The 20,616-nt window shown below is 43.4% G+C and overlaps 1 protein-coding gene across 6 annotated transcripts in view; it reads right to left on the reverse strand.

Annotated features, from left to right (window-relative positions):
- Positions 1-2,357: 2,357 nt before the first annotated feature.
- Positions 2,358-20,616, reverse strand: part of SPICE1 (spindle and centriole associated protein 1) — a 33,046-nt gene continuing 14,787 nt past the window's right edge. For 3 of the 6 annotated variants that reach the window (XM_048819389.2, XM_048819380.2, XM_048819379.2), the window contains exons 9-17: positions 18,514-18,779; positions 14,797-14,928; positions 13,829-13,964; positions 10,677-10,901; positions 8,765-9,231; positions 7,770-7,941; positions 6,623-6,725; positions 5,740-5,827; positions 2,358-4,360 (exon numbers count right to left, since the gene is read on the reverse strand). In XM_048819389.2, coding sequence (XP_048675346.2) covers positions 4,307-4,360; positions 5,740-5,827; positions 6,623-6,725; positions 7,770-7,941; positions 8,765-9,231; positions 10,677-10,901; positions 13,829-13,964; positions 14,797-14,928; positions 18,514-18,779 — 1,643 coding nt within the window. In that variant the 3' untranslated portion in view covers positions 2,358-4,306. Of the gene's footprint in view, positions 4,361-5,739; positions 5,875-6,622; positions 6,726-7,769; positions 7,942-8,764; positions 9,232-10,676; positions 10,902-13,828; positions 13,965-14,796; positions 14,929-18,513; positions 18,780-20,616 lie in introns of all 6 variants that reach the window. The other 3 variants (XR_007352629.2, XM_048819413.2, XM_048819403.2) reach the window with 3 other exon arrangements.

Consider the following 20,616-nt stretch of genomic DNA (forward strand, 5'->3'; position numbering starts at 1 on the left):
AGAAAATGATTAAGATGTCAGCACTGGCTACTCTGCCTTCTCCCACACTCCTGAGGGCATTCTGCACCAAAAAATTAAAAACTATACACAGTACTTCGAAATTCTGCCAGTTTTATATGTCAATAAATAAATGCAGATGGTCCAGCATGGCAGTGGGGAGCACTGGCTGCATGAAGGTGGGAGATCACCTGGAGGCCTCCCCACCCCCTACCCAGAGGGCACAGACTCAGTGGCGAGGCTGCACCCGATCCTGACACAGCACAAGGCCTGGGCCTGCCCCTGCCCCAGAAACACCCTGGGGTCCTGCCCCTCTGCACCAGGTGTGGGGCAGGCAGGCTCAACCAGGCACGATCCAAATGTGGAAGGATCCAGGTGTGGGGTGAAAGGATTCTGTGTGGTACAATCTGGGTGCAGGCAGCTCAGTGGGCGGGTCTAGTTGTGGGGGGATCTGGACGCTCAGAGGCTTGTTGGGAGGGTTTTAGGTGCAGGGGCAATGGGACTCTGCAGGGGCTTCCAGATGAAGGTGGTTGGGGCTCAGCGGAGGGGGTCTGGCTGCTGGGGGAGTGGGGCAGGAATCTGGATGCAGCTAATTGGGGGGTCAGCAGATGGGGGCTCAGGGTGGTACAGCTCATCAGGGTGGGGGTTTAAGTGCAGGGAGCTCAGTGTGGGGTAGTCTGGGTGCAGGGGTGGGGGGCCAGAGGCAGGTGTCTGGGTGCAGGGGGCTCCAGATGCAGGACTTGAGGTTCCATGAGGTAGGGTTTGGGTATGGAGGGTTAGGGGGTAAATGGTGTGAGGCTTGGTGGGGGTGTCTGGGGGGGGAGCCTGGATGCACAGGGGTTGAGTGAATGGGGGAGCCTGGATGCACAGGGGTTGAGTGAATGGGGGAGCAAGCTCCCCCTACAGTGACCCCTCCCCCAAAAGCTGAGGAGCAATGGAGGCAGGAAGCAGGGGAGGATGCTGAGCTTCCTGCAGCTGGGGGAGATTATGGGGGGGTGGATCTGACATCCCCAGCCACTCCTTGCAGAGGAAGAGGAAGTCCCATCCTCTTCTGCCTCCAGCCCAGCTTTTACTAGCAGCTAATCTCAGCTCAGGGTAGGAGCCACTGGCTGGGGTGTTCCCAGCCCTGCAGTGATTTGCCTCTCTGCTGGCTGCCTGAAATGATGTACCTGCGCAGCTAGGGAGTGGTGCATGACTGCTCTTGCAGCTTCCCTGTCAGAAAGTCATTTTTCTGCAGGGAAGCAAAGAAATCTGCAGGGGATATGAATTCTGCGCACACGCAGTGGCACACAATTCCCCCAGGAGTATCCCCATCCATTGGCATATGAGGGCACTGAACTCTCTGCACAGTGACAGCCTTACACTGTTATGAGGGGTTCCAGCAGTTGAGCAAACAATTCTCCTAAATCACAGTTGCAGCCAGTTTTCAGACCAGATGAGCGGTGTTGAGTACCTCAGGCTACGCTGTGGTGTCAGACAGAAAAAAAAAGAGATATCCCAAGGCAGTTGCAAGGGACATGACCAACTCTGAGACAAACACAGGGACATTTAGTAAATTGCTGACTTTTGAGAGCACATGTGGCCCTCCTGAGATCACTGGAAGTTTTGCCACTGATTTCAGTGGGAACAGGATTTCACCCCAGAAATCTTGCTGTTTGGACTTTAAGACCCAAGAGCTTTTTTAGACCTACTGTGAGCAGGGTTAGATGACCTGGGTAGGTAAGAAACTGGGCCAACAGATTAGCAAGAGGATCATTCACCCCACCCTAATAGATACGCTGGAACATTTGTAATGAGTGAATTGGTTTGGAACAATTCAGCAATAATAGAGCTATCATGGATGTGCATGGATATGCAGCCCATCTACAACTGATCCCCACTGTGCATCAGCCTGGATGGATTTTCCAACAGTCTTAACTTTGTCATTTAACAGCTAGCTTTAATGAAGTTTAACAAAGTGCAAGGCCTAAGGGCTTGATTCAGCACCCATTGATATAGTCAACAGTAAAGGTCTCCTGTAGATTACAATGGACATTTGATCAGTACATACCAAATCCCACGTTTAGAGAGTCTATTGTTTCTATGGAATATCTCCCTCCCCCCAAAAATGTACCCAGCAACAATTAAAAAAAGGGAAAAACACATTTCTCCATTCTCTTAAAACTCAAACAGTTAAAGGATTTTGCTTGTACTGTGCACTCAGGCAGGATTTTCTGTGTGGAGACACCAAGCATGGAAAACTTCAGCCCCAAGAAGTTAAAAAAAAGTCTGAAAACTGGGGCTTATCACAGAAACTATTTTTCATTCTTTACTATAGAGGTTGCTACAATTACATAACAAAATGAAGAGCTATGCACATCCTCTGATTATTGGATTTTATTTACAGTTTATCATTAAAATTAAAAATTGATACATAAAATATCAAATAAACCTGTACAAGATCACAGCCCCTGGATTATACATTCTCACAGGACCCAAAATAATTTAACATAGCTGCACCAGCACTTGGGTATAGTACTCCATGTAGTTCATTACTGTATCAGAGACCAAGGGCCTGGAGGTAAGAGTTACAACCTGAATTAGACATTTTAAAGTTTACCATAAATGTCTTCCTAAAACAAGGAATCTTCAAGTCTGGAAGTCATAACTGATGGGTTAGCCATGCTCCAAGACCAGAGGCAGCTAATGCTCTCAGATTTTTTTGAACTGATCCCTCTATAAAACACATTGCAGCCCTAGTTGAGAAGTGTTCGTAGCTTTTAAATCCTAGAAACATTCAAAACGTGTATAAGGAGGGAAATGCCAGAACAGAGGATTCCCTGTTAGGAGGGGAGATTTATAGTATTTTTAAATAGTCTATTCCCTATATACAGCAAATCCTCCATTTTTACATCATACCAGATGGGCGTAGCAATCAGTCCACCTAGAACAGAGGAAGGATGAGCAGAATTAAGAGCAGAGGATCGTCTCATAAAATACTCTAATTCTTTCCATCTTAAGAAATTGAAATGGATCTATGGAACATGCTGAGACCTGAAGGGCTTATACCTGTCTTATAATATAGTTCTATATTGAATAGATGTTTGAAAATATACAAAGATGTGACATGCTAGCTTACGACACAAAGCACCAGATTTTAGGACTTTGTCCTGACTAAACAGCATTTAATTGCCTGGCCCACCTAGGAGATGGAAAATAAGGCACTAGAAATGAAAAAGTTAGAGGGTGACAAAGAGATGAACTATGGAGCAATCCAGTCGCTCACCTGGATGCCCTAAAGTATTAAGAAATTTCTCACATTGAGGAAGGAGCACCTAATTACCACAACATGGGTGGGGGGGGCAGGTAAAGGAGAGAAACTAAACCAGAAAGGATCCATTTATATTAACTTAGGGAAAACAGAATGTATGCCATCTGATCAGGCCCTATATTGTAAGTCAGTGGCAGCCTTTGGTCATTAATCAATCAAAAAACCATATAAAATGGTGAGGGTTATAGCAGAATCTGGAAAAAGGAAGGTATTCTTTCCTTTAAACATATCCCCACATGTAAAGGAAAATCCTGCTCAGCCCCAGAGTTCAGAACAGGGCTGCACAAAAGAGCTGCTCACTGTGGCACAGAAGCAGTAAGACTGGAGTTGTGATGTGAGGCTGGGGGATAGTTTGGAAGCCAAAAGTCAAAACAGTAGCTGCCTCTGTGGTGTTGTGGTCATGACTTTCAGACAAGAGGATTCTCTTTGTACAAGAAGATAGCTTCCATAAACCAGTCACCACACTCGAAGCATAAGGAACTGGTTTATTTCTGAGGCAAGTCCTTCAGAGTGACTCCACAAATTGATTCACCAATGGTATTCCAAACTGTTCCGTAACACACACAGCTCTTGTCAACTGGATTGTCCTATTTATTTCCTTATCTTGTGCTGACATGTATCTGAGCTGGTGCATGAAAAAATGGTCTCTTCTCCAGAAGCCCCTTTCTTCAGCATGTCTAATGTTGGCGGATGCATTATTGAGGTATAGAAATGGTATAAAAATCAGCCCCAATTTAGGTCCTCTTCATCCAATAGGGACTGGACTGTTACATTCCATTCCCACCTTGTGTGTCCCACTCTCCAGGCTATAATTGCAAATGCATTACTCTGAAGGAGAGCATAAACATAATAAGCTTATGGACCTCTGTATACTAGTGGCACTGACAAGTAGGCACTTTGAGAGTTAAAATTCACGTTTTGGGGAGAGGGACTACAGAAACCTACCGGTGGGTCACAAAAAAATAAATATAAAATAGAGTCTATGCGATTCAGCTTCAGTTACATGATATGCATTGATAGTGCAAACCAGCCTTCTTCTCTTTGCCTCTCCACCTGTGGGACAGAGGGGTAGGAAGAGGAACTGAAGTGAGATTCGTACAGTCCTTTCACTCCCACAAGCTTACCAGTTATTACCAGCTTCTACAGATCCTCTAGCTTCCCACTATATGACTACTACTATGATAACTTCTCTTTCTGCTATCAGCACTATGACATCTCCCAAAAATACAAATGCTGATCAGACAATGGCCCAGCAGATAGTGTTACTCTAGAGTGTTCCTTTTCTTCCTGTTAAACAAGGAAGCTTTGAAGGAAATCTCACCCTCAGCAGGATGCTGGAAATCTAGATTGACCATTTTTCTTTAAGTTTGGAAAAAAATTTAACATTCGTTAAATGAGAGTTACTGACAGCACGAGACTAATGCCATGGACAGGCCAAGTAGGTTCTGTGCAAGCTTGCCAGCCTCCCAACCCCGCCTATGGCTCTTACAAATGTATCTCAGTCTTTACTTGAAACCCTGTTTGCTTTTTCAGTCAATGGTTGTTTCTAGTCAGACTAAAAAGAAAAGGAGTACTTGTGGCACCTTAGAGACTAACAAATTTATTAGAGCATAAGCTTTCGTGAGCTACAGCTCACTTCACATCGGATGCATCCGATGAAGTGGGCTGTAGCTCACGAAAGCTTATGCATTAATAAATTTGTTAGTCTCTAAGGTGCCACAAGTACTCCTTTTCTTTTTATGGATACAGACTAACACGGCTGCTAATCTGAAATCTAGTCAGACTGTCATAGGTACCAAATTCTGTGGTGGTTGGATAATGTGCACAAATGTCCACTGGGAGAATACAGTCCTAGCATTACAGGAGAACCTCAGAGTTACGAACACGTCAGGAATGGAGGATGTTTGTAACTCTGAACAAGCTATGGTCGTTCTTTCAAAAGTGAACATTGACTAATACAGCTTTGAAACTTTACTAAAAAAAATAAAGGGAAAGCAGCATTTTTCTTCTGCACAGTAGTTTACATTTAACACAGTACTGTACTGTACTTGCTTTTCTTTGTTTCCGCTGCTGCCTGATTGTGTACTTCCAGTTCCAAATGAGGTGTGTGGTTGATTGGTCAGTTCATAACTCTGAGGTTCTACTGTACTTCATTTGTATCTTGTAGTGCTTTAACCCAAGCCTCTAGAGGCAAGTGACTAGTTACATTAACACACTGCAAGAGTGTCCCCTGCATGCTGCCCCGATTCGGATTTCTGTTCTTAATCAGAGTAGCTTTTTACTTCAGTTGATTTACTCTGGACTGACACTGGTATAAACAGAGCAGAATCCACCCCAGTATGTGTCTAGAATCCTCAATACATATGTAGAACACAGCAGTGAAAGCCCATAGCTGAAGAGAATGCTAACATGCAGCCTTATTTAAGTCGTACCTTTGTCCTCTGATTGACAGGTGTCAATTTCATACTTCCCGAAGTGGTACTTAATGGAGAACAAGTCTTGCTAGAGGCACCCGTAGATCTATACGCATGTGAGGTGAGGTGGAAAAGAGAAGGAGGAAGCGAACACTAATACAAGATCAGAGACATGTGTCTGGTATCTACATCAACAGCCTCCAACAAACCACTTAAATCTTTGTCACAAGCAGCACTGTTATGCCAACTGCAAGTATTGAAAAGTTACTGAAATGGAAACATCCTCCTTTGTTATAATGAGGGGGGAAATCTTCATCTCTAACCCAAACAACTAAATTCCAGGGTTTTTTTGTTTTTAAAGTATTACCCAATTTCGTTGTCACAAGAGCTTCACTGCCCACTCTTACACCACACTGCCTGCTTGCCATATTAATTCCTCGGGGCTGGTCTACACTACAGAGCTAGGCTGTGAAAAATTTCATGCCCTGTGCAATGTATTAAGTTAAACTAAGCCCCAGTGTAGGCACTACGAGGTCAATGGAAGATTTTTTCCATTGACGTAGCTACCACCTCTTGCAGAGGTGGATTTCCTACAGTGACAGAAGAACCCCTTCAGTCTCTATAGTAGATAAGAGTTAACAAGCTACACCTGCCACAAAGAGTCAGCAGGGATCAGTCAGTCAATCTCCCAAGAGGATTCCAACACTTGCTAACAGGGTAGGCTCAACAGAAGACACTTGCTACCCTGTTACAGTCCATTTCCCATCTCTACAGATTAGACTGTAATGAAACCATAGAATGCCAATCATACCTGGGAGAATATGGTAATTTAACACAGTAGGAAAAACTCTCCCACCATTTGTTTGTCACCCACTCAAACAATCTAATTAGTTGGTTTTACCTTCTTACACTGGCCCCACTCGCAGGGGAAGGAGTATCTCCTTTGGAGTGGTCCATAGTTTCTGCCACTGGAACAGACACCTCAATTGTCCTCTTTTCATTTTCTAGAGAGTAAGGGAATATTGCTCAATTCTGGTGAAGGTGCAGTAACCCCTCCATGCATGAATTATTTAGTATCTTTCATTTCTGTCTGTTTTATGTCTTTACTTCTCCATTTTCTTAGTTTACTATTTGTATTAATATTGCAATGGCAGACTCTAATCAGGGATCAGGATCCCATTGTGCTAGGCACTGTTCTCCCCCCCCCCACACCCTTTGAGTTCTAGCCTTTATGGTTTTTCAGTGGTTTGTTACCTAATGGCCTTTTCCCCTTCCTCAGTTTGCTTGCCATTTCACTTCAAGAAAGGATTAAGTTGTCCTAAGTCTGCAGGACAGTTTAAAAAAAAAAAAAGCATGGTAGCTAATCCATGGAGCTTGAACTAGCAGGGAAGAATAAATTCTGCACTGACTATTCTCTAGTGTGCCATACAGTTTAATCATCTCAGAGGATCCTGCAGGTCCTCAGCAAGGAACCAGACCTAAGGGGAGAGACATCTCAAAAGGCAGATAGCCCTGGGACACGACTAAGAATCAGATGACCAAATTACTGAGTGGGATTTTTAATGAGAAATTTGAAATAAAATATTGGACTTTTCACTCAGAGAAGCTCTGCAAAAAGGAGGCCTCATCAAGCTGCTTCCCACTGTGGAAGCAGAACGAGGGGAGGGGAGGCATTCCCTTGCTGCCCATGACTGACAAGTCTAGTTCTGCGCCCAAACTGTAAGCAGGCTAACAAACTCATTGTAGTGGCTCTATGGACATTAGCATGATGAAGAGTGAATACAGCAGGCAATGACACAACTGCAGCAATTAATTACATATAAAAGTAACTTTAGGAAAATGTTAGCTGATGTATTTTTACCTGTCTTAATGAAATTTAGTTGCTGTAAACAAGGAGAGCCTACACCACATGACCAGACAGCTTTCAGTGGATTGTCAGCAAGTGCACTGTTGACCACACTGTTTGGGAATTGCTGATTTAGTCAACTGAAGGTAGTAGGTACAAAGGTAAATACCTTACTGTAGAGAAAAAAAAAGGAACTACATACCAGTCCAATTTATGGGGGGAGGTAAAATAGGCGATACTGGTGGAGAGATAGGGTTGACAGTGGCCAATTTTTGCTGGTCTATCAGCTGTAGCAGTTTACCACGGGCTTCTGCACTTTGGCGGTTCAGCTCTGTTATTCGTTCCTCCAAGCTCTTTGATACTTCTGGCAAAGTCTAACACAAATCATTACAAACAAAATAAATTTGGAAGTTTCAAACTTATATAAATGAGAGAGAGAGAGAAACCACACACACAGAGTGCAAACTGAGGGTAATATGACCATTCTGATGTACTACAGTTCTATACCCGCTTCGTACAGCTGTAAATAACTAGACACTGTGTAAGACAATGGAGAATTAAGCCCTTAGGCTACAGCTACACAAGGAAAATTAGGACCCCTGGTTCACCAGCAATGCAGCTCCACTGATGGTAACACGAGTCAAGGCTGTAGTGGAGGCAGGCTTCAGGTGTGTGTGTTCTCTATTGCTACTCAAAGCAGTGGCCTGTCTACACTAACCAGCAGTGCAGCTCAATTCCAGGTCCCAATTTTCCTAGTGTAAACAAAGGCTTCTCTTTCCCACAGACATTAAGGCTAAGCCAATCTGGCTTACATGCAACAAGAGAGTAAGGCTTTTTAAGTCTGCCATGCATCCTTCACTCGCCAGCACGCAGACAGCATTGACTTCCACCTTCCAAAAGGCTGCTTGCATTGTTATCATGGCCTCACATGAGGAACTGCAGTTGCAATCTCCAGTTAAAGGAAAATTGGAAGATGAGGGAGTCAAGCTAGCTCAAAGACAGGATGAGGTTTTAAAAAAAAAAAGAGAGAGAGAGAGACCTCCCCACACACAAACAAGTTCTTTTACTCGCCCCCTTACAGTGCCAGAGAGAGAGACCCAAACCTGATACCCAAAAAAAAAAAAAATCAATACTTTGTGGGAAATGGAGATGGGGGATGAAGGACAACCCAATCTTTACCTTCTCTTACGTTCTTACCTGTCCCTGCATGGCTGATCCTAAACTAGTGTTCATATTTTGCATTGTAATTGGCTGATGCAGGCCATCCCCTGCCTCTTGAGAGCGATCTCTGAATTTGCTCAGCTGAGCTTTGATAACAGAGTTCTGCAGTGTCAGCTCAGCTATCTGTCCTAACAGATCATTGCTTTGAGTGTGCTCCTCAGGTGCACTGGGCTTCTGCTCCTCCCCAGAGCCAGCAATGGCCCATCTGTCCATTGGGGACAAGGTGCTTCTCCCTTGCTGACCATCTGACAGTAAAGAACTCTCCAAGTCTGTGTGTATGGGAGGAATTCGCCACCTCTGGGTGAGGAGACGATTCTCTTCATTTGTGTTCTGAGTTCCTGCAGAGGAAGGTGAGCTCTTTTGCCAGTTTGGCTCTCTCTCAGTGGTTTCCATAGATGGAGAGATGTGGGATGCAGGATATGTTTGAACTGTCTTCTTCAATGCTACAGACAAAGAGTAAAGGAACAGTAAACAAGCGGTCTTCAACATGGGGAGTGACTGTGCAGTACTAACCTAATGGAGCTAAGTCACAGAGAAGGGCTTGAACTGTAACACTCAACCAAGGATGGGGACGTGGATAGTTTTCTATTCAGGGTACACCATTGGCTCATGTTCCCCAAAAGAGGTCACTGCAAGTATTTTAACAATTACAATAGAACCGCAGAGTTACAAGCACCAGAGTTATGAACTGACCGGTAGAACCAGAAGTACGCAATCAGGCAGCAGCAGAGACAATCCCCTGCCCCCCAAACAACAAAAAACAAATACAGTACAGTACTGTGTTAAATGTAAGCTATTAAAAATGAAGGGAAAGTTTAAAAAAAGATTTGACAAGATAAGGAAATTGTTTCTGTGCTTGTTTCATTTAAATTAAGATGGTTAAAAGCAGCATTTTTCTTCTGCATTTCAAAGCTGTATTAAGTCAATGTTCAGTGGTAAACTTTTGAAAGAACCACCATAATAGTTTGTTCAGAGTTATGAACAACTTCCATTTCTGAGACATTTGTAACTCTGAGGTTCTACTGTACTTGGATTTAAAGCTAGCAGAGGGGAATGGGCTGAAGAGCCAAGGAAGAGAGGAGCTGAACTTTTCAGTTTGCAATATCAGTTGGAAACTTTGAAATAAACATTTATTTTGTGGCTGAGTAAGTCCTCCATTTTATAAAGATTGATCGCTAGTTATTTTCTGCTTTGTTACAGCCCAGAATCAACATCAGAGGAAATATGCAAAATGCTGAAAATAGCGCATGTGAGTTACCCGCTGCTAAGCTAGCGCAGTTTGTCTTTTCCCAAATTACAGCATTTGGGTACAGAGCGACTTCTCTCAGAATTTGGAAGTAAATCTGTAGTTTAGGAGTTAACGTTTTTTAAAACAGGTTTTTTAAGAAATTTAACATCTAATGACAGACCATTTATCACCCCTAATAACAATATAGTGCAAACTCTTCAGACTTCCGATATGGTTAAAAACTTACTGAAACCTTGTACATAGGCTACATTTAAAAATTATTTTTGGAGGATTAATAGTCATTTTATTTCTGTCATGCTTTGTAACTGAAAGTTTACTCGTCAGCAGGGGCTGCAGAAATTGAGAGTCAGCAGTCGACAGAAAGACAAGCAAACAGGAGAGGGCAGAAACAGCTCCAGCTGCAGAGGCAAGAGACCTGGTTTCTGATGCCAGGCAGCTTCTAATGGTGCCAGGCACCTAGTTGCCCCAACTGAACTTGCATAGAAGGGCTGCCTCCAAAAAAAACAAGTGGGCAAGGCCAAATCCTGGTGGAAGTTCATTCAACAAAGAATTACTATTTGAAAGAGGGAGCATATATTTGACACCATATGTGAAGGATAATGATCTCATTCTGTCCAAAGACACAGATCACCATCTCACCATTCTGAAAAGGAGGGAATTCCTGGATACTCTTCTGTCTAGGTGGAGATAACAATACAGCTGGCTGGAACACATGAGCTGGCAAACTGCTGCCTGCCACTACAGCATCTGGGGGACTTGACCACTGATGAAGTTTCATAGGCAGCTCCTCCTGTGAGGATACAAGTGTGTTTTCCCTTCTGAAAAGATTGGTCCTGGGCACAGTAGAGTATAATACAGGCTTCTCTGAAGGCGACAGACAAGGCAAGAATTGGGGGCATTAGAAACAAAATATTTTAGTACATGAGCAACAGAAAAATAAATTCCTATCAAGATAGGTCCTGCATTCAGACAACTGAAAACATGGTAGAGGGGGGGAGAGGAGAAGAGGGGGAATTTACCTAATAGTATTTTACCTTTGATGAAGAGCACACTCGGAAAGGATACAAAACCTTAATATACCCAACGTAACCTTCTTTCTGTATTTCTGAAATTGCTTTCCATCTCCAAGATGGAAATTAAACTTCAGTGATCAGATTGTAGAACACCCCATAAGAGACTGTCACCAAGCATGCGACTCGTCAGTTGTTCAGAATGCACACACACAAATATGCATTTGACGCTTCATTGTAAAGTGGGCTGGTTGACAGAAATTTAGCTGTTACCACTCTATTTCCAATCATTCTGTGTCGTATACCCTCCTTTTAAATCCACTCTCTAACTAGTATGCACACAGCCATCTAAACCAGGGCTACCATTCTCATCTAACTGCTTGCCTATGACTGGTTTGTGTACACGTCGCCATCTGCTTTGGACATGCCAGGGAAGCATAAAATGAAAAACATGACTGCATTGTTACAGTTGGTTGTGAGATCATACTTAGTTGGAGTACACGCACACACACACCCACTCCCCTTAGCCCCCATTTGTGTGACCTTATATCTGGATTTCCCCTTAACAGCTTTGTTCAGGGCATTAATGCCTGAAAGGGAAAACCGTAGGAGGGATAAAGCAGGACATGGCTGATCACAGAACTGAATGGCTGCATAACAGCGCTCTTAAAGGTAAAGAGTCAAAAGGGAACTGGTCTGTCAGAGGCATTGCGTACAGTTTGTAGCAGATGTTACTAACTAATGTCAGATTATGGGGAGTCTACTGCTCAGAATCACTGTTCCTCAATAACCTTAACAAGGAATGAGAAAATCCTTCTTTATGTTTTCCCCAAGTAGAAGTATCCTTCCAGAGCTTCTTTCCTATGTGTGGATCCCTGTGTGGATACAAAATTTGTATCTGCATGCGATCTGTGATTCGCAAACATGGTCCACGGATATAAAATGGATATACACCGATTTGCAGGGCTTTACCCATGTGTCATTTGCCTCCTCAGCACCAGCTCCTCCAACTGACTCATATGAGGCAGTTGGCTTCCCTGATCATCAAATACCTGCTGAAGTAACTAATGAGTTAGCCTCCTCTACTACTGCATCAGTGTCTGAACCATCCAGAGAGGAGTCAGAAGGGAACAAGAACTCTCCTTCATCAGGAGGTACAGAAAGAAACATGCTTTGAAGCTTTGACTCTTTTGAAAGAGTATTTTTGGAAGACATCCCAAAGAGGACAGAGCATTTGGAGGGGTTACTTGTGTTCAAAGAAGGGGAGCTTTGCTCTGAAACCTCTGGAGTTACAGCAGGAGCAGCTATAAGGGCTCTTCCTGAACAGAATCCTCATAGAAAGAGTAAGGAATGGGCCATTAATTGTAATAGAAATGTTTGTGGTATAACCACATCTACAGCATAGGTCCATGGTTGGTTACATGACTGATCCTCACAGTCCAGATCGAGGCTTGGAGCTGCCAGTGAGGTGAAAGAGGGGATGTTAGAGAGCTTATTGCTTCATTCTCCCACTTCCCTGGTCCTTCTCGCATGAACAGAGAGCAACAATACCCGAAGTCCGAAGGTGCAAACAATTCAATGTTTATTGGGGTGAACTTCCAGCAAGCTTAAATCCAAGTTCCTTTTTCCTTATTTTCGAATCCCAACTTACTTCCTGTTTGCCCCTAATTTATATAGTAATATTCTTAGCTATACCTTAACCAATCATTCTACTGAAATTTAACTAACCAATCCTAACATATTGTAACATGATTAGCTAACCAATTATATCCCACCACCTTAATTAGTTTACACCCAGCAAAATTAATTATACAGCAGACAATCACAGAACCGGACAGAGACCATGCCAATAAACAATAGCAAAGTGGGAACTATAATGACAAAACAATACAGAAGTGAGGATTTCACAACTACATCTATAAAGACATAAGGGTTTCCCAGCTGTGTCTATTGATAAGTGAGTTCTTACCAGACAGAAAACTATCAACCTAAAATTTCCTTTTACATCTTCTAGGCACTTCCCTTTCTCTGGAGGTGACAGGCATTATCAGGACAGGAGTGTATTCTTAACAGCTCAATAGCACCTCCTTTCAATGTGACTAGTTTGGAATGGGAGGATGTGACCAGTTGCTTCCCAGCTTATGGCTGCCTCTGTTGCTTAGCCAAAGGCCTTAGCCTAAGAACAGGGCCTCAGACTGTCACAGTAAGAGAAGGACCTTACACTGGCAGACAGTGATTTTGATTCTTTCTTTTATACCTCTAATTAGCCAAGTGATAAGAATACACCTAAATTCTTAAAGTACAGGCCTTTGCAGACAGGCCTGAATATCTATATCTTAACAGGGGACCAACCAGAACTGTATAGAAGAGAATATTAAATAAACAAACGAGGACAAGATGCCTGTAAAATCCAAAGGTTAGCAGCCGTGTCTCAGGGCAGAGCGTATGAGATAAGAGCTGTTTACTGTGGCACAGAAGCAGACAACAGTTCCCAGGTTTATATGGGAGGTACCTAGAAGACTCAAAGAGGATCCATCAATCAGCCTCGGACTAGATGATTGTGTATGACAATTTACTGCCAAGCATGATAGTTACTATCTGACATAGTCCCACTGAATTCAATGAGATTACAACAGGTGTCTGCTGGGTCAAGTTCTGGTTTGTGTCAATGATTTCTTGGCAACTATTCCATACTGTCATAGGAGTTGCTTGGAGCTGAGGGCGTTTTCCAAAGTGTCACCTAGGATTCTAAAGTTACTAATGTGCTGAAACGACACCTACCTTGACTGTTGACTGGAACTCCAAAATCTGTTGGACTTCGCCCTCTGTTAGGATCTGTTATAGGGAGGCTTTTGAATGTCTGAGTGAGTGAAATCAACTGTTCATCTGTTACCACCATATATTGCTGAAGCCTTTTCTAAGGGAGGGGAAAAAAACACAAACAGAGATCTGTGTTCTAGGGACAAAAATTAGACAGATGTATTATTCCTCTGTTTCCCCACTTAGTGCCAAAGCTTTAATCTGATCCCCGTGAGGTGCCACAAAAAGGCATCTCTGCACTTGTCTCCCCTATTTCTCTCTCCTCTTTTTCCTTCCTGACTAGCCTTATCTTTTATTGATTATCCCCCGAATGCTCCCCATCCTCCTCTTCCTTCTCCAGGTTGCTTTCTCTTATGGCTGCAACTTCCATCCTAATTCACAACAGCTGCAGAGTGACACGGTGAAACTAATAAGACCTCAAGTCAGTTCCACTTCACTGCCCCTCTAGTATTAATATTGTGAAAGCAAAGAGGCAGAGTTTTAAGCATGTAGACTGCACAGTGGGTGTCCATTAAAGTAAGGCTAAGCTGTACTAAAATAAATCTTCTGTTAAAGTTTAAAAGGATTTTCTCAAAAAATGTTTCTCATTACTCCTTTTAATGGATAGGAATTTGGAGCTTGTTGAAGTGAGGAGAATATACCACGACTTAGAATGAGGCACAGAGGGTTGGCATTACACTTCCACAAACCCCTCTATCACAACGCCCCCGCTATTACGTTCCTCGTCTCTTTAACTATCATATTTTCAATGCCGATTTGTAGCGCCGTCCCTTGCTGATAAAGTCCTTTGCCCCCTATGCTGCTCTGCCAATGCACGTCAACTCAGACGCATCACTCTAGAGATAAAGAGCCTGCTTAAATCTTTCACTGCATTAGTCCCTGCCTTGGGTTTCATAGGGTGTCAAAGGAAAGGCTCAACATCTTTGTACCTGTATGGCAGCATTTTCTTCTCTGACCAGAAGGATTTCAGTTGTCAGAGCATCAATCAGTGCTCTGTGTTCATTCAGCACCCCCTCAAGCTGCTGCCTCATCGCTGCTTCCTGACGCAGCTGCATCTCACTCTGGGGGGTGGGGGATGAAAAACACAATCAATCATCAATAGAGGTCCATGTTTACAAGAGGGAGTAACTCCAAACCTTGCTATCAAGTTAACATAGAAATACAGCTTTTGCTACCAGCTTTAAGGTGATGTCAGTGTTACCATTGCAATCCTGTTTTATTGCACATACAAACTGATACTCTGCTTGATTTGTGTTATTGTCCCTTTCCCACTCTCCCATGATGGCACAGGAGTAGGGAAGACCTTTCAAACTCCTATGCTTCTTTCTTCACAGCCTTTACGAAAGAGACATAACCCGCTCTTGGTGAAGCATTCTCATTCTACTCAGACTTCAACTCCATACTATAGGATTACACACAGAAGACAATGTAGTTAAGGGTGCTGGACAGTGCTCTGTGCTGCTCATGTCTGGCTTGATCTTCCTGGCCATTCTGGTGAAGAGAGGTCAGACCAATTGAAGGAGAAGGCATCTGTTCTCCAGTATTGTTTTTACCAGGGCTGGGAGCAGAAGAGATCAGATTTTTTCCCCCCTTGTTGGAGGCAAAACAGGTCTATTTAGAAAATGCCCTTTTAGAGGGACATTAAACAGAGGATATTGTTGTTCAGATCCCACTCCCCTGAGATCGACAGTTTGTAAATTGCTCTTATCCTTTAACATAAGATAATGCAATGGAGAGACATTTCCTCTCTGTCCAGGGAGAATTCTAGATGCTTCCTCTCACCGGCAATGAGGAGCTGAGAGTCCTGCCTTGCCTGCTGACGTAGACCACTGCCATCTTGTTGTCAGTGGTGGTCAAGAGAGGGGAGAGGTGTTTCAGGACTTTAGTGATGGCACTGATCTCCAGCCAGCTGATGCGCCTCCTGGATTCTGCTGAAGATCATTTGCCCAGCTATAAGTGAGACAGCATGAAGGCTGATACAGGGGTCAATGATCCTTGTCACTGCTGGATCTGAAAGAGGTTTTCCTTGAGTTTTGTATATTATGCTACCACTGTAGGGACACCAGCATTGATGACATGAGATACAGAGGACTACACGTGGAATCCTCACTGATTTCCCATGGAGAAAATGAGAGCCTGGAGAGGTCGTGTGTGGAGAAAGATCCACTGGACTGTGACTGTGCTAGACACATCAGATCAAGCAGATAGAGTGCTCCTCCAAGTGGTTATCTGTGAGTTATGAACAAGACGATCTACATCCTTTATTCTGAGGATGCACAATCGGGCCCCCAAATGCTGGAGATCCTGAGAAGTGTTGGGGAGCTCTTTTCCAGGTTAAAGACAAAAGCTGCGCCTCTGCAGAGCTTGAATTACCCAACTGAGCATCTCAGACGGCTTCTGCTGGCACTCAGACTCAATGAGAATGTCACCTGTATAGTAGTAAATGTAAATCCTCTCCTCCCTCAGGGAGGTAATCAGGGCTATCAAAATCTTGGAGAAAAGCTGTGAGGCCAAAGACGGGGACAAAAGGAGGATCATGTATTGGAAATGATAATTGTCCAGAGTGAAGCACAGATACTGACAGGCAGATGTAAGAGGACATGCTGGTATATCTCCTTTAAGCCTATGGAACACAGGTAAACCACTTTCTGAATTTCTTAAAACTAGGAAGGATAGGTTTTCTAGCCTGACTTGGATGCACCAGACTGTTTGATTGGTTTAGGTATGGACAGAGCCAGGACTGAGCAGAACAATTCCATACTTTTGGGGAACTCAAACCAGTCTGAAATAAGAGCTCTGGGCCCTAGTGGTGTTGGGGGACAGGGTCAGTGACTGCAGCCAAATGTGTCTCCTAGTCTTATGTGCTTTGTTTATGGTGTGCCAGGAGAGGAAGGCTTTTGAAGTGGAGGTAGGGCATACACAGCACAAACCAGTATTGTGGTGTGTCAATGCTCTAATTTTTTTTTGTCCAATGGATCTTTGTGGGCAATAGCATTCACAGGATGAGTGGCTTTGTTTTTTATAGATAGATAGATAGATATAGATATATAAAGTAAAAGCAGTAAGAAGATTTTAGAATTCACTTCAGGACATGACCAAATTTATTCCACTTTTCTTTAGGGATTTTATACAGTTTGGCATAGATCTCAGCAGTAGAGGGTCCCCCCCTTTTCACAGAGCTATTCTGCATTTATTGCCTCCTCCAAAGAGAGTTTAGTGTTCGAAATGCAGTGTCTCTTGCTTTTATATTTAGAGGGAACCTTAGCAAAGGCTTCAAGAGACCAGAGTTTCCCTTCCTGTATTACTTATTTTAAGGATAATGTACCAATATCCTATCAGAAGTTCTGGATTCTGAGTCTATATCTCCTGGACAGGAGCCAGAGGAGAATTCACTCTCCACAGAGGAAGAGGAAATAACCTCTCTGGAGGCTCCAAGACCTCTTGGAATGCTCTTTTTCTAGGATGTGTGGCCCATCCCTTGGCAACTCCTCGCTGGCTGAACGGGGAGGGAGGTTAGCTAGGCAAATAAGCCAGGGCTGCAGAGTCCTTCCAAGCATAACCCCCATAATAGCTTTAAGGAGAAGACAGTGGACTGTGATAGTCTCATACAGGCAGCATCTCAGTAAGGAACAAGGGTCTCTGGGTGCACAAGCACCACCACCAAGGGGACAGTCCCAAGGGTTACCAGTATCAAATATGGTATGGCTGTATTTGGCTTAGCCACTGCAAAAAGAGCAGGAGACAGCCCCACAAGTCACACAGCTCTGGCTGTATCCCTTTCAATCACGGTTTGACTGCATGGCCCACAGACCATATCTATGGGCTGGACATCACTCAACTCTCTCAAGACCTGAATGGAGACTCACTTCCAATGATGACAGTGACAGATGGTCAGGAATCAATTTCAGCCCAACTTCAGCCCTGCTTGGTCAACAATATTTTTCAACTAGGGTGAGGGACCAGCCTCTGCTGTTTGTGATGCAACCTCATCTGTGCCTCGGACACAGGGGTATAGCCTACCCAAATCTTCGCAGTCCAGGCCTAGGTCCAGTGCTCCCAATGAGGGGAGCACAGCACAAGGAAGCAACACAACAGAAAGGAGGACTGTCATCCAAACGCAAGGGTCTAAAAAACCCTGTGCTCAGAGCAGAGCGGTTCACTGTGAAACAAGCAGCAGCTAGGTGCTGTGATGTAGTTCCCAGGCACTTGTGGAGGAACCAGGAAGGGATGGAGATCTTTAGCATATAACTAATTCCAAAGCCCACATACCTAAGACAGATAGACAAAAACCAACTGATTGTGAACAAAAACATTGAAACACCCAATATTCTGAATATACATTTAATTTTTATAGTTTTAGAAAGTGTTCTAAGTGGACTACATCTCTCATTGAAGTAAATGGGAGACCTCCTGCATTTCAGTTCAGTGAACTCCTGCCCGTTTATTAGAGAGAGCATAGTTTCTGAATTAATAATTTTACCTTTTTTAAATTGCACACAATCCTAACAAAACTATTACAGATATTGAGATTGCAAAGTAAATGACTTGTTAGTTAGGAAATGTCTAAGTTAAGGTAGTAAATTAATCTATAATCTTTGTGCTTATTCATTCTAGCTACAGGAGCAGTTCACATAACATCTACTCACCTCCTTGAGGTAGCGCATCAGACGACAGAGTGTGTTCACCAGTGACATGGTGAACCCTGTGAGGCCATGACCGTTTTGCATTCTCTGTACTTCACGGCCTGTCCATCGCTCATATTCCTCCATTTCATGCTCCACTTCATGTATCATGTGATTCAGGACATCCAAGCTAGATTTATTGCCACTTGGGAGTTCGAAGGAAACTGCATTAGCAAGAGAATCATTTCTTCTCTGTTTGGAAGCCATCTGTGCAGTTTGATTTCTTTTCACTGAAAGAGAGACAGAGACATAAAAAAAAATACTTTAAATTCCAACTGTGAGTTTAACAATGTTTGTGATTCCAATCAAAAAACAGACTAATTTTTGTTGAAATAAGCCATGGGAGAAGTACTCTGTTCCAGCACTATAATGGACAAAGGAACATCAAAGATGGATGCATCCTAGTCATTCAGATTAATACAGTTTGTTTCTAAATCCTCAGAAACTGGACTTAACTCTGAGGACCACCCTACTGACTTTCAAGGAGGCAGAGACCACACCTGGTTTACACATATGGTAAATGAACATCAAAATAAAGGCACCAACTCCAGCATTTGTTTATACTTTTATCTTCCTTGGCAGACAATTCAAAACTATTTGTGGGTGAACTCCAACAACCATGGAAATATTCAGCTGATCAATAGCCTTCAGCCCACAAGTACAGGGAAGGACAAATGTACATTGAATTTCTCCTCCTTCAGGCCTCACTTTGGGAACCCCTGGTCTAAATTTCTGCAGAACCAACACTGTGTAGAAGAGTTGACTCTTCTACAAAACCCTAAGTATTCAATACATAGATTGATCACCACCATAGATCTGTGCAATACAGCACAGAAAAAGTTCCAGGGAGTGCATGAGGACAGCCATGTAGAGAGGTACAGGTGAGTTAGCAGGGAAGTGAGTAGCATGAAGGTACCCCATCTACATTCCCCAACCTCCCATGGACCTTTGCTATGCTCCTCAGCAGGAGTCAAAGTTTGATAGACCTGCTCAGGCGCATCTGACCAAGACTTAGCTGTGGGGAAGCAGAGCTGAGGCGTAGTGGGTGGGATGGGACTTGCAGCAGAAAGTGCACCTATAATTAAGCTACTAGCTCCACTCCTGAGGCATCTTCTCTGTCTGACAATCTTCTGAAAAACTACAGGAAGCGAGTCCTCATATGAGCCAGAGTGAAGAAACTGGAATAGAACTGCTGCTGAAGAAGGTTATAACCTCCCAGCATCTCAAAACATATGGATGACACTCCATCCCCAAAAACCCTTAAAACACCCTTGTATGTCCTACATGGCTGCTCCCCCAATTGGCTCCCCATAGTCCTGCTGCCTGGTGGTACCAAAATAGCAGTGGCAATATGAAGCCCTGGCAATGCCACACTGCATCCAGAGCTAGTTCCTCATGACATTGTTGCCTCTTTTGCACAGTGAATCAGTAATAGCACGATGTGGATCCCAGTCCATATGAACTGAGGTATTAACCCACGAAGACTGCACTTCCCCTCTCAGCCACTTCATGCAAATTTATTCAGTTATGAGGAGTAAGTGGAATTATTCTTTATGCACAGAATTGTCAAATTTCATAAGTGTCCAATCCATACAGCATTATGTGACAGACATTTTAGAAGTTGGGAGGGACCTGGGTAGAGAGACTGTTTTGGGTCCTCCCTCCCCTTTTGAAGTCAGAGGCATCTAAAAAAATTCAGACAACATCCAGACCAAATTTCATACAGGAAGAATTTTTAAATGTTTCCTAAAAATTAGTAAGTATTTTCCTAAAACAATTTAAATGAAAATTTCAAATTGTCCCCTGAAGGGCTGTTGTGCCAAATTTGGAGACTAAATTCAACACACAAGATTTCAGTCCTTTATGAGCAGATCACAATGCAACCATAACTATGTAGTCACTACTTCTACCTCTGTAATCTTAGCAAATACCAGAGCTGAAAGTAAAACTCCAAGCAAAGAGAGAGTGTACTGTAACCAGCGATCACAAGCAGTAAAGAATTCTCCTCTTTCCCTGTCAGCTTAAGTACTAAATTGCTACTGTATCTTGACTTTTAACTCCAATAAA

The sequence above is a fragment of the Caretta caretta genome, chromosome 1 (genome assembly GCF_965140235.1).
Source record: "Caretta caretta isolate rCarCar2 chromosome 1, rCarCar1.hap1, whole genome shotgun sequence".
NCBI lineage: Eukaryota > Metazoa > Chordata > Testudines > Cheloniidae > Caretta > Caretta caretta.